We start from the raw sequence: 14,829 nt of genomic DNA, 5'->3' as shown, positions 1-14,829 counted from the left end.
CCATCTGTTTTTTTTGTTTTGCTGGAACTAACATCCTTAATTGCTACCATCATGTTGATTTTTGCTGGAACCAGTATCAGTTTTTGCTACAAGTAGCCAGCCGAATGCTACAACCGGTAGCTGTTTTTGCTACCATCGTCTTGATTTTTGCTGGAACCTGCATCAGTTTTTGCTACAAGTAGTCAGCCGAATGCTACAACTGGTAGCTGTTTTTGCTACCATCAGCGACGGCCATGGTGTGGCGGCAGCGGCGGCGCCGTTTTTTAGCTGGAACCGGCAAAATCGGTGCTACAACCCTTGAAAGCGGTCGTTTTTGCTGCAACAGCGACAGCGGCAGCTACCACCGGCGACGGTCGTGGCCATTTTTTTGCTGCAACCGACGACCAGAGCAACTATCTCCGACGATGGTGGGCTGCATTTTTTTGCTGCAACCGGCGACTGCAGCAGCTACCACCGGCGACCGGCACGAGGCGAGCTGTGCAGATTTATCTGAGTGCGGCGACAAGGGAAGACCAGCGGTGGCGCAAGCTGTGGATAGACGAAGCGATCCGTGCGGGAGGGAAGTAGGGACCCGCGAGATCATGCACGTATGATTGGCACGATCGAACGATTGAGAACCGACCGGCCGAAAGTTTCGGCCGGCGGACCGGCGCCCATTACTGCTCTTCGGAATTTTAGTTGGGCTTTGAGCCAAAAGCCCACTAGCAAATTGTCAGTCTCCCTGGCTGGCACTAGAGAGATTTCCACCCGTTGAGCGTCCTCTCGTGCTTGACGTTGAACTTAGCTTCCTGCTCGCATGCGTAAACCATCTCGCTCTCAAATGTGCCGGTGGCATTTAGTACTATGACACTTGCTTCCAAACTCGGTGACTCTGAGGAGCTTATAACCACGCACTGTCTCACTTACCATCGGCATCTAGTGCGCAAGCATGGTTGAGTATCTCATTTCTACAAATCAGTTTCGAATACTTGGGAAAAATGAATTGGAAGCTACAGGTTAGGTATATTTTCTTAAAATTGATACGGTCAAGGACGGCTTGGCATGAGCCGTTCGCTATCTCACAAAACAAAACAATGATACGGGAATCAAAGGCAGATAGCTGAAATCATTTGATATTTGGAATACATACATACATACATACATACATACATACATGATCATCGTTGCCGAGTTTGTGGATCATTAGCTCTTAGAAAGAACAAAAGGGGAAATATGAACATTCCTTAACAGCTTACTGCGCAAGACAGGAAATTACCCAGTGCTGTGCATGCAAGTTGAAGAAAATCAGCTTATGCTATTACAGATGTATACAACTGCTGTGAAATCTGTAGTACATCGATAAATCGTTGATTATCAGCTTGATAGCACCTCCTCAATGGTGACGAAACGGCCTTTCTCAATCGACAATTGGCCAGCCACACCAATTGCAACAGATAGTAAGCCGTCATCCAAGCTGATAGCTGGGCTACATGCACCTTGTGCCCTGATGGCAGACAGGAAATTCAGGTGCTCCAAGTAGCTAGATCCATGGTGAAGCCCCTGGTACCTAAGCAATGTATGTACAGCTCGTTAGATACTACTCGACATGGTAATTTGATGGTAAACCACTCGTCCTAAAGTAAAGGAGTTTTTATTGAAAGCTAGTAAAAGGTCTGAAGTCTCAAATCTAAACCAGTTCTATTTCTTGAAGAATCACTGTTACAATAGATGCTGTATCTCCCATCAGAAGAATCTAATACAGTATTTTCTTAATATTTTGCTATTGAATGTTAAGATCTGGAAAACATTGATATATTGTGACAAAGTAGTACATACTTGATTCGTTCATCTTCGGCCTTCACCGTTACAACTCCATCTCTGCCTCCTGCTCGCTTTCCAACCATCACAATGCCCTCTGGAACAAAAGCCTCGCCCTGTTTGAAAATTCCTATTACAAACAGATACTCCATAAATTGAATTGATATACAAGCCTTACATGTCTAGACTCAGGAGTGCCTAAAGTATGACCTTTTTAATCCTACACAACATTCTAACAGGCTATAGCTAGCACATGGGTTGGGAAGACAGGCAGGTCCATTGTCCTGAAGAAAAGAAACACCCACAGGGCTTGTCCCTCACTCTGATGCAACAACTTGAAGCAAGTTTCGTGAAATCCTAGTAATCGGAGAAATGGACCATCGGCTTCACGAACAGCTTGAACTTCGTTTCACAACGCCTCCCTTTTTATTTGATCCCACCATGTGATAACTGTGTCATGGCTCGTGACATTTGTCTCCTTTCAAGTTCTTAGTTTTGCACAAAGCTAACCCTTTTTCGAGGTGCTACAGTTATCTCCAAGGATTGTGGTAAATATTGATGATTCATTCATAGTAGATTCACCAGTGAACTACAGCCTATCTGAAGACCAGAGCATGCAAAAGGAAGAGCCTAGAGGATGCAATATTACCCAGACAGGCCCCACATTTGATACGGTTCGTACTACATCTGATACGCATCAAATGTAGAGATGCATGCAATATATCACCAAGGACCATTGACGATTCATTCATAATAGATCCACCAGTGAGCTGAGTAGGGGTAAAGGTCCAAAGACTTGTACTACCTTATAGTAACTCTTGGAACTAAGCGATGACATAAATAATAAAACTAAGCCTCAGAGCCTGTCTTAGTAATCAGGGACGAGCCCTCTTGCACCGTCCTTGGACCTTTACCCCTACCTCTATCACAAGGACCATTACTGAGTTGTGAATTGGCAAAGCCTATGTACAGCCAGTGTATATAATGGCATACTCGTATTTGGCTATAACTTTGTGCAAATCTACACCATTTCATGGCTGGGAAACATATTATGTATCTCCAACAACCATAGAACAAATAATTCCTGTTTTACTTAAATGTGAACATATCTGGGGTTGTACCTTTCCAGTGTCACCAACAACAGAAATTTCCTGCTCATTTTTACTACCTTCAGCAAACATGCAGAGATCAAGCATGCCACGACAGCCATTATCGAATTCTACGATTACATATGCATTATCAATTATATCTGGTACCTGCATCCAGAGAGAATTTTTTAGGAATCAAGCGCCACTGTTTTAACTGAAACATGTCTACTAATATTATAATCAGAAGAGCTCAAAAATTGTTTGATAGCTTGAAATTAATATATCGTAGTCACTTGGAGAGTTCTAATCCCATCCAGTATTTCATAAATCCCAGAATAGAACATGTTAATAAGGAATCCTTATCACTGCACTACTACTTCAGCATCCATATTTTTAACTCCCAAGGCCATAATGAGTAGTACAGTGAAAGGAGAGAGCTTGTAGTCCAACAGTCAATGAACCTGACCTTTCCATCATAAACCTCATCCTTATGGTTAACATCAATAGCTCCAGAAGCCATCACACGAACAGGGTTCGCATCTGCAAACAATCTTATCAAATCAAAAAAGTGGCAGCACTTCTCAACCAGAGTCCCCCCACTGTTGCAATTAAACCTATTCCAGTTGTTCACCTGCAAGGGTTTTAGCAGTTACACACACAAGGAAATTACTCCCTCCGTCACATAATATAAGAGCGTTTTTGACACTAATGTAGTATAAAAAACGTTCTTATATTATGGGACGGAGGGAGTATTAATTATTACAAGTATCATAGATTGGGCTCCCATACCTTAACAAGGAAAGGAAACCGATGTTCACGGATAGCCACCATTTTGACCTGCCCTAGTGTGCCACTTTTAACAATATCTATCAGCTTAGCCACCGGCGGCATATACCGGTATTCTAATCCAACTTGCATGAGTATGTCTGATCTCTGTTTGGCAGCCTCTATGACCTATACGGGGACACCAAACTTCAGATATCAAAATGAATAAGCTTGCAGAGATTCGGTGGACTGACAAATCGTAATCGTTGGTGTTAATACATCCCTTAAATGGTTAATTATACAGTTGTTTCTCCTCGTATATCAGAAAGGTATATTTTACTTTACAGCAGTTAACAAGCACATTGTATAGCACATCCCTGACTAGAATATGACCTCACCTTCTTGCAGTCCTGTACCGTGGTGCACAGAGGCTTCTCAACAAGAACGTGGTGCGGCTTGGCATAACAAATGATGTCCATGAGTATCTCAAAGTGTGTCATGTTTGGCGACGACACAACGACGGCGTCACACAGCCCGCTGTCCAGCAACTCGCGGTGACCTGAAAATGTCTTGAAACCTTCTAGTTTTTAGGATTTGGTAACCAACCAAAACTTTGTGGAACAGGTGGTATTTTGAACATTGTTGCCATGCACCTAATACTTCCAACCAAATATAGTTCAGATAGAATCAAAGTACCAACCAAACCTAGCAGATTATGTATGATTGGCTCTACATTCTACATCCAGCAAGGCGGCGGCTATTTGTACTGTCATATACTCATATTCATGTGACTGGGAGGCTGTGGCAGGTACCTGGGGAGGTGGCAGGCCAAGCTCTGCAGCGAGGCGGAGGCCAAGGAGGAGGGACTCCGGGTGGGGGTCGGCGAGGCAGGTGACGCAGACGCGGACGGACTGCTCCCGCTCGACTTCTCCGGCGAGGTGAGCGAGGTTGTGGAGGTGCTCCCTCCCCATCATCCCGACCCCAACTATCCCGTACCTCACTTCCGCCGCAGCGGGCGCCATGGCTGCCCCTCCTCCCTCTCGCGCCATCTCCGAAGGAATCTGGACGGGATTTCGAGCGACGAGTGGGCGACAGCGACGGGCAGGAACCACTGGTCAGGGAACTGCTTCGCTATCCCCGACTGTAAGAACTGGTTCTGCTACCAGCCGTTGGATCGTGGTTGGTGGGTAGATGAGCTATCCGCTCTCTGCGCCGCGGGCAAAGGCCGAGTGACAAGGGCAACTTCGGCGCAGAGAATCAATTAGGCCAACTCCAACGCGCGACCCAAATAGAGGTCCGTTTTATTCGGATTTCATCTATTTGGCAATGGATCGTGTTCATCCAAATTCATACTAGTTCACGCCGACCGGCAACACAACCGGCGGCATACATGCCGGCAACAAAGCCAGCGGCCGGCACAGGAGCCAGCTTTTAAAAGATATGTGTTCACGCCAGCAACAAAGCCAGCGACCGACACAGGAGCCAGCCTTCAAAAAGGACCGTCATCGCGGCCGTCGTCTCACCTAGATCTTGTTGTCGCGGGCGAACATCTCTTTCTGCCGGTTCGTGAACCAAGTCTTTCTCTTTGGTGACATGTTGTTCTTGTCGACGATCATGATCGCTAGTGCCACCTCCTTGGCTTTTGTGTCGGCATTGGTAGCCTCGATCTCTAGCTTCTTGAGTTGAGCGGCATCCTCGATGTCAAGCTTCCTCTTCTTCACGGCCTCCTTCATGTCAAGCTTCTTCGTTTGAAGATCTAGGTATATCTTCATTTGCTCCTCCCTCCCTTTGCTCTTCCTCTGGTCCCGCATTTTCTTTTGGCTCATCATATCCTCTAAAGTTCCTTGCAAGGCCATAGAAGACGCATCACGCTTCTCGTCGGACTTCGAGCTTGTCTTGCCCCTCGGCCTCTTGAGCACGTCTCCCGCATCAGCCTCGGCCGCCGCCGCCTTTTCTCCCCTCTTCTTCCTACGAGCATTGTATTGGTCCTTGAACTTGGGGCGATCTTTGATGAGCACCCAACAATGTGTGAGAGTGAATGACTTGTCTTTGTGTCGGGGCTTGAAGCCTTCTGAAGATTGGAATGTCTACACAATCAAACATGCGGCCGACATGAAAGGATATAGAATGCATGAAACTTAAATGGCATGCCAACATGAATGGACGCATGATGGAAAAGAGAGGGGTTCATACCAAGTCACCAAGGCCTAGGCCGCTCACGGAACGGGCTTTGATGCTCTCAAGCGCGGCACAATATTTGTTGCATTCTTCTTGGATGAATCCACACCTTTTTTAGATTGAATTGATGTCGCGAGTGCTTGTGAATTGGTAGGGGGAATTTTTTTCGCTCATGAAAGTTCTTGTGAACTATTGTCCAAAAGACCACTCCTTTTTGCTCGGCACCTTTGATTGGATCTTCCTTCCAACTCTCGCAAATCAAAGTGTTTTCGGCTTGGCTATATGATCCCGTGCGAATGCTCTTGCTCCTCTTTTGTGCTTCGGCCTTTTGGGTGAGCTCGTCGATGAAACACAATGGCTCTGCGAAAATGTAGACCTCATCTTCTTCATCTTCACAATACAAGTCATCATCTTCATGCCACGAGTTGCCATGGTTGTCCTCATCGGCATCATCATAGACGCCAAACTGAGAGTCGTCATAGGTACCACGACCATCTTGGCTTTGGGTTGCGTCGACATCAAAAGGTTGCTCTTGGCCGTCGACGTGGAACGCCTCACCACGGCCCTCGAAGATGACGTTCTGCATGAACGAGGAGTAGTATGGGTCCTCGACCGTCGAGGTCTGCGTCGGCGGTGGCATATCGCCGAACAGCTTGCGGGCGCTGGCAATGTTAGCCGACTCGAACGACCGGGGCTGCTTCCTTTGCGCGTTGATATGACTCCAATGTATCTATATTTTTTTATTGTTCCATGCTATTATATTATCTATTTTGGATCTTTTATATGTATTAATATGCTATTTTATATTATTTTGAGACTAACTTATTAACATAGAGCCTAGTGTTAGTTTCTGTTTTCCCTTGTTTTTGAGTTTTACAGAAAAGGAATGTCAAACGAAGTCCAAACGGAATAAAACTTTACGATGATTTTTTTGGCCAGAAGACACACGTAGGACTTGAGGAGGAAGTCAGAAGACTCTCGAGGACTCCACAAGACCTCAGGGCACGCCCTAGGGGGCGCCCCCGGCTTGTGGGCCCCCCGGAGCCCTCCAACCCTAATCCTTGGCTTATAAATTCAAAAATATTCCCAAACAACCAGAAGCATCCACCAAAATACTTATCTGCCGCCGTAACCTTCTGTACCCGTGAGATCTCATCTTGGGACCTTCTCCGGCACCCTACCGGAGGGGGATTCGATCACGGGGTAGTTTACCACATCAACTCTATTGCCCTTCCGATGAAGCGTTAGTAGTTTACCACAGACCTACGGGTCCATAGCAAGTAGCTAGATGGCTTCTTCTCTCTCTCTCTCTTTGATCCTCAGTATCATGTTCTCCTCGATGTTCTTGAAGATCTATCCGATGTAATCTTCTTTTGCGTTGTGTTTGTCGAGATCCGGTGAATTGTGGATTTATTATCAGATTATCTATGAATATATTTGAATCTTCTCTAAATTCTTATATGCATGATTTGATATATTTGTATTTCTCTTCGAATAATCGGTTTGCTTTGGCCAACTAGATTGGTTTTTCTTGCAATGGAGAGGTGCTTAGTTTTGGGTTCAATCTTGCGATGTCCTCGCCTAATGACAAAGTAGAGATAGCGAGGCATGTATTTGTATTGTTGTCATCAAGGTTAAAAAGATGGGGTTTTCATCATATTGCTTGAGTTTATCCCTCTACATCATGTCATCTTACTTAAGGCGTTACTCCGTTCTTATGAACTTAATACTCTAGATGCATGCTGGATAGCGGTCGATATGTGAAGTAATAGTAGTAGATGCAAAATCGTTTTGATCTACTTGATATGGACGTGATGCCTATATGCATAATCATTGCCTTGGATATCGTCATAACTTTGCACTTTTCTATCAATTGCTCGACAGTAATTTGTTCACCCACCGTATTATTTGCCTTCAAGAGAGAGAAGCCTCTAGTGAAACTTATGGCAAACCCACAAGATGGTGTAGGATCGGAAGTATGTGTAGAGGGCGGGTAATTAGACTGCTTACCAAATTTAATGGACCCTTTTCCCAATTTTAGTTCTTGGCAGATTTTAGCATTAACTAGCAGGTCAAATAGCACCCTAAACATGCAATTCTAAAGTATACGGAGCGGAAAGTAAAGACATTGCAAGTGAAAGTAGTATAAGAGGGAGTACAATAAGGTGACATAAACAGACTATAAGGAATAAAATATTATATCTTCACTTAGTTAGAGGAGAGAGAAGAGAAGCGGGCTCTTGGTTAGGCTGCTGCCAATGCATGGGTGCTTAGATGTGGTGCTAAGCATATTAAATAGCTTAGCAACTATACTCCCCAATGCATAGGTGCTTAGCTTATGGTTGCTAAGCTTACTTCATTTAATAATTTAGGAACTAAAACTCTTCATCTATTGGTGGGTTTCTTTCCTTTAAATGTTTTGCCTAGGTTCACGCGCTTAGCATTGTTTCTTCCTGGGGTCACCACACTCATCTCTCTCCTCTTAAATAAATTGCCACATCAGATTTTTTGCCTACGTGAAAGGCTTAGCACCTGTACAAGGTGGAGCACTGGGAGGGGCCTTAGTAGCCAGCTGCAACACGAGACCCAAGACACTTTGTGAGGATATAAGGTGAGCCAACTATTAATAAAGTAGTACATATTTAAAACTTACTATTGTACATGTCGGCTATGTGTTTGGCTCTAGATGACATGGCAACACCTTATAGCCGTCCGTTGGCTGTATTATTAACCATGTTCTAAAGAGATGGATTTAGACCTCCAATGCAAATGGGCTTAGATGAGGTGCTAAGTATATTAAATGTCTTAGCAACTCAAGTCCCCAAAGCAAAGGTGCTAAGCTTTTGGGTGCTAAGCTTCATGCATTTAATTAGTTATAGACTCAGAATTATGCTTCCACATAGGTACACGTGCTTAGCACTGTTTCTTCCTGGGATCACCATACTACTCTTTCTCTCTCTTCTTAACTAGCATTGCCACATCAGGTTTTTTTGCTTAGTTGACAAGCATTGTGAGGGGCCTTAGAGAATCGTAAATGCAATGATGACATGATGACACAGAAGATTTTTGACCTATGGTTTTGATAGGTAGTGTTATCGTACGTCCACGTTAATTGAGGCTTCGATTTAAAAGATCATGGTTGCACCTGGAGGTCTAGGTGTCTCTCAAAAGATCACAGTTAAATTTTCATAATTCTTTGAAGGCTTGTGCTCTTACTGATCTTGGGTTTTCAGATCACTCGTTCATTTAAAACAAAACAGAAGCTGGCCAACTCCCTCCCAGGGAGCTCCCTCGATTTCAACCTACGTTGGCCGTTCGATCGAGCTCTTTCTGGTCAACCGTTTTCTTTTGGCCATTCGATTGCTTTCTGTTCGCTGACTCCAGTTTCACCCCGTTGTTGTTTTTTTCCACGTCCATGACTGGTGGGCTCTTGTGGCCGCGGTATTGGCTGGGTGAATCCCCGGCGGATGAGAAAGAGCCTATCCTCGCGTACCACGCGTTCGATCCGCGGCTCGCGTCGTGCGTCCGGGGAAGCCGTGGAGGGTGGTTGGACAACGCATGCGTACCCGCTTTGGGTAGTCTCCACGCGCTGACAGATGGTTCCGTGCTGCTTCTGGCCCCGCTCGTCGGCTGCCGTGGCTAGGCTCCTCACGGGATGGGTTGTCGGGTAGGTCATGCGGCATGCGTCACGGAGGGGCCGCGATGCGTTGTGCGTCCTCGAGGGCCCGCGCAGGGTGGGCAGGCGCATGTGCACCCGACTTGTGCACACCCATGCCGCTGCTGCAGTGACATGTGGTCCCGTACTGCTGCTGGTCCCACCCGTCGGTTGCAGCGGCTCCACTACGTGGTCTCGTGGCGTCCCGTCTGGGATTTTCCTGGTCGTGCGCAGCGTGGACTGGCCCGTGCATGCCTGTCGCCTACATCGTGTCTCGCGTCTGGAGACGGGGTGTCCGCTCTAGCCACGCCGCGTCGCATCCAAGTCGTACTGACCGCTTTCTTTTTTTAAGTCGTCTGTGACCGATATTCCGCGTTTCTCCCTCTGTTCGGTGGCCCCTGTCCCATTCTGGTCCCGCGCGTCAGCGTCATCTGCCACGCGTCGGCGCCGTCCACTTTGAAAGGCGCGGGCTTCTCGTTGGGTGGAGCCATTTGCGGGAGGTGTCATTCAGTGGGCGCCGCGTGATTTGCACAGCGTAGTCTTCGATTGGTGGGTGGGATGGACTGACGAATGTACACACCTGCCCTTGCCTCTTCCCACTATGACGGGTGGCCCAGATTAGCGGCTGGTCCCATGAGTCGGTGGGTTACTTATTGATTGGGTCACCCGGGGAACGTGCCAGAGCGGTTTGGGCCAATGTGCATGTCCCGCACCGCGCGCGACGTGCGTGCTGCGTCCGCGCTGATTGGTGAAAACCTAGGTTTGACGAGAGATTTCCGCGCCGCCACCTGAAATCCCTCGGACGCGCGCTCCTCTCCTCTCCCCAATCTCCATCTCCATCTCCATCCTCGTCAGCGACGAAACCCACCACCTCCTTCCTCTCCGCCGTGACCCTCCGTTCTCTTCTCCTCCCGAACCTCTCTCATGTCGCCATGCTAGCACCGAGCACCGCGTCCGCCCAACCCTCTCTGCTGCACAGGAGGAAGGAGGACGAACAACGGCGGTCTGAGCTCCGCTGCCTCCATCACTGTCTCGTCCTCCTCTTGCGCGCCGGCCGACCAGAGGCTGCCTCCCTGGTTCCCCCTGATCTGCGTGGTTGGACCTTCATAGCGTTGTTCAACCACATCCACATGTACGTCTTCTCTCTCTCTTTCTCTCTTTTCGATTCGGGAGGAATGATATGGTCGTGGCTCGCAGGGTGGTATGTGCGAGCGATGACGCCGGTGGCCTGTGGCCAGATATGGAGGCTTAGCTAATGCAGCGGCATGGCAACTTAGGTAAGAAAAGCACATGTTCTTGTTTTGTTCAGTGTGCTTTTTACGCCATACTCCGCCAATATATAAAGAATTTATATTTGATTCATAGACATCCTTGACACCTAAGTGTGCGTGTGAGTCCCCTACAAAATCTCTTTATCTCTCTCTCTCTAATTATCTCGTTTTGCCTTTGAGATTGCAGATGCGAGCACTAGCTGTTTGTATAAATGCAAAAAGGAGGAGTGCTCAGGGGAGGACGATAGTTGTTTGTATAAATGCACAAGGAGGAGTGCTTAGGGGAGGACGATAGATTTCAAGTGTGGTTTCTTAGCAGTACGAGATGCCAAATGTTAGTTAAGCTTATGATTTGTGCCCCTTGTTCTTCACATAGGTGTACATGGAGGAGGTGAAGGCGACTACAAAGGAGCTTGCCGTAGCTGCTCACCTGCTCCGGGAATCCTCCTGACAGAAGCACGATGCCATGTCCTAGAGTTTGTTCACGTACTTCTATCTGCCTATAATATATGCTGACAATTATATGTGACTGATTAATTAACTAACGAGAGCAGTTTTTTAGCACCCGGGTGTCTGGACACCCGTTTATCACACCGTCCATGCAGTACCCAGTATATTGAGATATGTGCCAGGTCCCGAACCACCGTTTGGATTAGCAGACTGAGGGAACAATAAACGCAAGTGGTCTTAGATTGGTACTGTTCATTGTAGGCAGAATCGGCAGACTCTGCCACCGGTCCAGTCAACATCAAAACTGACATGTCAGCCTCCTCTCGAAGCAGGGTTAGACATGCCGGCTCGTGGTTCAAACCAGTGACAAGACCTGACATCCTGTGAAGCAAACCAGCGTCGCAAAAGAACGTAAAATCTACATAGATAAAAATTTCGCCGGTATGCCCAAAGGTCTCCATCAGCAATCTTATTGCATAGATAAAATGTCGAATTAACTTTAAGCAGAGAAGAGACAACACTCTACAGCTTACCGTGATTTTCACTTGTATACTATAGTTGTCCACGTGAAAGGCTGGGGTTTCCCACATGTTGCTTGGCAGGATACGTCGCATGCACGGCCCATGTCCAGTCTTTTCAATATATATTAATCAGCCTGTCATGTTTACAGGCGAGAGGATCTAGCATCTGCTGCCTAGCCTATCTACCCCTATTCCCTACTTGTCCCTGGGAGCACCTCCATTAGCTTGGTTAAATGGCTTGGATAAAGTTGGCAGCCGCTGCTAAATGACTGATGTTCGGCAGAGCAAGGCACGAATCTCATCAAGGGTGAATGGACAAGATAAAGGGGTGCCGGGACTCCCGGGTGCTACAACACATTTTCGTTAACTAAAACTTGAGAGGTTAAGGACAAGTGTTTTCAAATGAAGGAATATAGTGTACGTGCAGCTAATTACATACACATATGCATCATTCCATAATAATTGGAAGTTTGGATATTAGGTATTTGTTAAAGACCAGGGATCCTTCCCATACCACAGTTTTCACTGTATGTATCTCATGAACATTATCATTATGCTCTATACCAGAATTGTCACTGTATCTCATCATTGTTTGGAGTATACCTTTGCAGCTCCATAGTTATTAGAATGGTTTTACTTCCACATAATAGCCTTGTTCAAATAAAATCACAAGACCTTCGTAAGCTTGCTTAGTTACTATGGAGAAGGGCCTTCTTCCAAGGAGCTGTAGATTTTGAATATGCTCCTGGTTGGACACTTTTCCACTATATGTACAGAATAGGGGTAGGGAAGAGCACAACTTAGGTTTTGGGGCAGGCCTTACTAGCAATTATGGCATCCTCTTATTTGGTTGCAGGTTACTTGCCTTCTTCTTTCAGCCCATCTCAAGAATTATAGTGCAGTTTTTGTGGAGAGCCCATGTTGGTTTGCTTGATTTATGTTCAAAATGGACATTACAATGCTCTTTGAGTCAAGTTTGTATATATTCCGAGTAGTCCTTTATTATTTATCAACTGAGGCATGATTGTTGTTGCACTTACTAAAAATAATCCTGGTGTTATTTTCTTTGAGAAAAGAAATAGACGGCTCAGATGTGTGCTTCTTAGCATCACATCAAATTGAATAATCGGATAGGGTTATATATCATCATATCTGCATACATAATATCTTCTGTAATTATATACCGGTGTAGGCTCTTGTTGTTAGATGATGAACTTATGTTATTTTATGCCAAGTAGTTAAATTTATGTGCACCTTCTCATGTGTTTACTTGTTTCTGCTTTTATAGTATGGCTTGGTCCTGTTGTGAAAAAAGATCCTGATATGTTCGATTATTCTGTTTTTTTCTTTATCCAATGACCTATTAATGTGCTTTGAGCATATGACAATTGTTTCCTCACTATCTTAGATTAGTAGTAATCCTTCTTTTATGTTTCTGCAATTTCAGTTCTTGCCTTTTGAAATTTCCTTTGCATTCTGTATCTGCGCATCCCCTCTTGTGGGCTGTTGTAATGGTCTACTGAACAGCCATATCATGCTATGATTGCATCGTTGCATGACAATGTACCATATGCTCATGCATTTCTTTTCTTACCGATGTTGTCCTGATGAGTTGGTTGGCTTACATGTGCGCCCTCCGTCCTAAAATAAGTGTCTCAACTCTGTTACAAAGTTGTACTAGAGTTGAGACACTTATTTTGGGACGAAGGGAGTAGTCTGCTGTGAAGGTCTACTTGTTTTAGGTAGCATTGCTTTCTGGAATACGTCATTGGAACCTGGTAACATTCACTGGTTACAGTCAGATAGACAGGAAGAACATACTTGTGTATGAGTTCATGCACAACGAGAGGACCAACTTAGCTGATGGTAAATTTTCTCTATGGAATCAACAGCACGCTACTGTATATACACGTACGATTCTTTCGCAGCAAAATTTTGTCCATGCAGTTGTATTTCAGATCTTTAGAACTACAGGGTAGTTTCTATATTTGATGATTCAGGTTGTCTTAGGCTGCAGCTCCCCGTCCTCCCCGTCCAGCTACCGTGTACCCCATATCCTTTGAAGAGGATAAATCTGAATGAAAACTTGGAATTACCTAATAGGTGCATACATGAACTATTGATGATGTGAATAGAAACACCTGTAGTAGCGCTGACCTTTGGCAACCTTCACGTCGTGCCTCCAAGGCAGGCCATGAGTGATGGTTGCCGTGATGTTGGCCTTGCAAAAAAATAGGGCTTTGCTGACTGGTGACTGGCTATAGTTCGTGTTTGTTGTTTACATGTCAGTTTTTAACAATTTGACCTATCTTTTAAAGACAGTATAGTTCACAAAAAGGAAACTTTTTATAGAAAATATATCGGTTTATATTAGACCATTCTAGACCATATCTCTTTAATACATAGTTTATTATATTTTCTGTTTTTAAATATGAGAGTGCCCATCTTACTTAGTGGCATTGCTATGCTTCATAGTATACAATATTTGCATGCCTGTATAATTCGTAAGTGGTTTTTCGTATTCAGGTGTTATTAATATGGTGAGTGATTGAAGGGGAGGCATGAGGAGAGAGCAGTCCAAAGGGTGGATGGAGCATGTGACTTGTTCATGTTAGTTTCCATTTCTGGAAAGAACAAATTTTCTATGATTTATGCTGATGTGTCAAAGTCAATGTAACGCCCCGAGAATCTTGCTACAGTAATCCCCTCTAATGATGCCTTGTCGTCATGCTTTCCTAAGCCAAAATGCCCCTTGTCCAAAAATCAAGTCCAATTCAATTCAAATTGCAAGTCAATTATTTGCATCTTCAAATGAGCCAGAAAAATAGTTCACAATGTGGCAAATATTCCTTAAGTATTTGTCATGATGAAACCTACCTCTGTTCGATTACAAAAATGCTCCTGGAAATTATTTGAGTGGTCCAGCAACAATTAAATTGGCCTTTTCAATTCCTAAAAGTGTGTAATCATTTCCAAATGCTCAAAATAATTTTTGTGCAACTTCACAATATTGCACATTATTTATTGTGGCATGTGGCACATTTTACAAGAGACATTTGGTGCTCGGAATAATTGCAAAGCAGTAGCTTTTGATTTCCAGATAA

The 14,829-nt window shown here is 45.2% G+C and overlaps 1 protein-coding gene across 1 annotated transcript; it reads right to left on the bottom strand.

Moving 5' to 3' along the window:
• Positions 1 to 1,094: 1,094 nt before the first annotated feature.
• On the bottom strand, positions 1,095 to 4,800 carry LOC119330497 (inositol 2-dehydrogenase 2-like). Its single transcript, XM_037603606.1, has 7 exons — positions 4,463 to 4,800; positions 4,049 to 4,219; positions 3,675 to 3,839; positions 3,352 to 3,516; positions 2,919 to 3,053; positions 1,816 to 1,913; positions 1,095 to 1,546 (listed from the first exon to the last, which is right to left on the bottom strand). Exons 1-7 carry the CDS (start codon positions 4,697 to 4,699, stop codon positions 1,354 to 1,356), a joined length of 1,164 nt encoding a protein of 387 aa, XP_037459503.1. The 5' UTR covers positions 4,700 to 4,800; the 3' UTR covers positions 1,095 to 1,353.
• Between the last annotated feature and the right edge of the window lie 10,029 nt (positions 4,801 to 14,829).

Source organism: Triticum dicoccoides, chromosome 7A (assembly GCF_002162155.2).
Source record: "Triticum dicoccoides isolate Atlit2015 ecotype Zavitan chromosome 7A, WEW_v2.0, whole genome shotgun sequence".
Lineage (NCBI taxonomy): Eukaryota > Viridiplantae > Streptophyta > Magnoliopsida > Poales > Poaceae > Triticum > Triticum dicoccoides.
The sequence above is the reverse complement of the archived record's forward strand: the minus strand, read 5'-3'. Positions and strand labels throughout refer to the sequence as shown.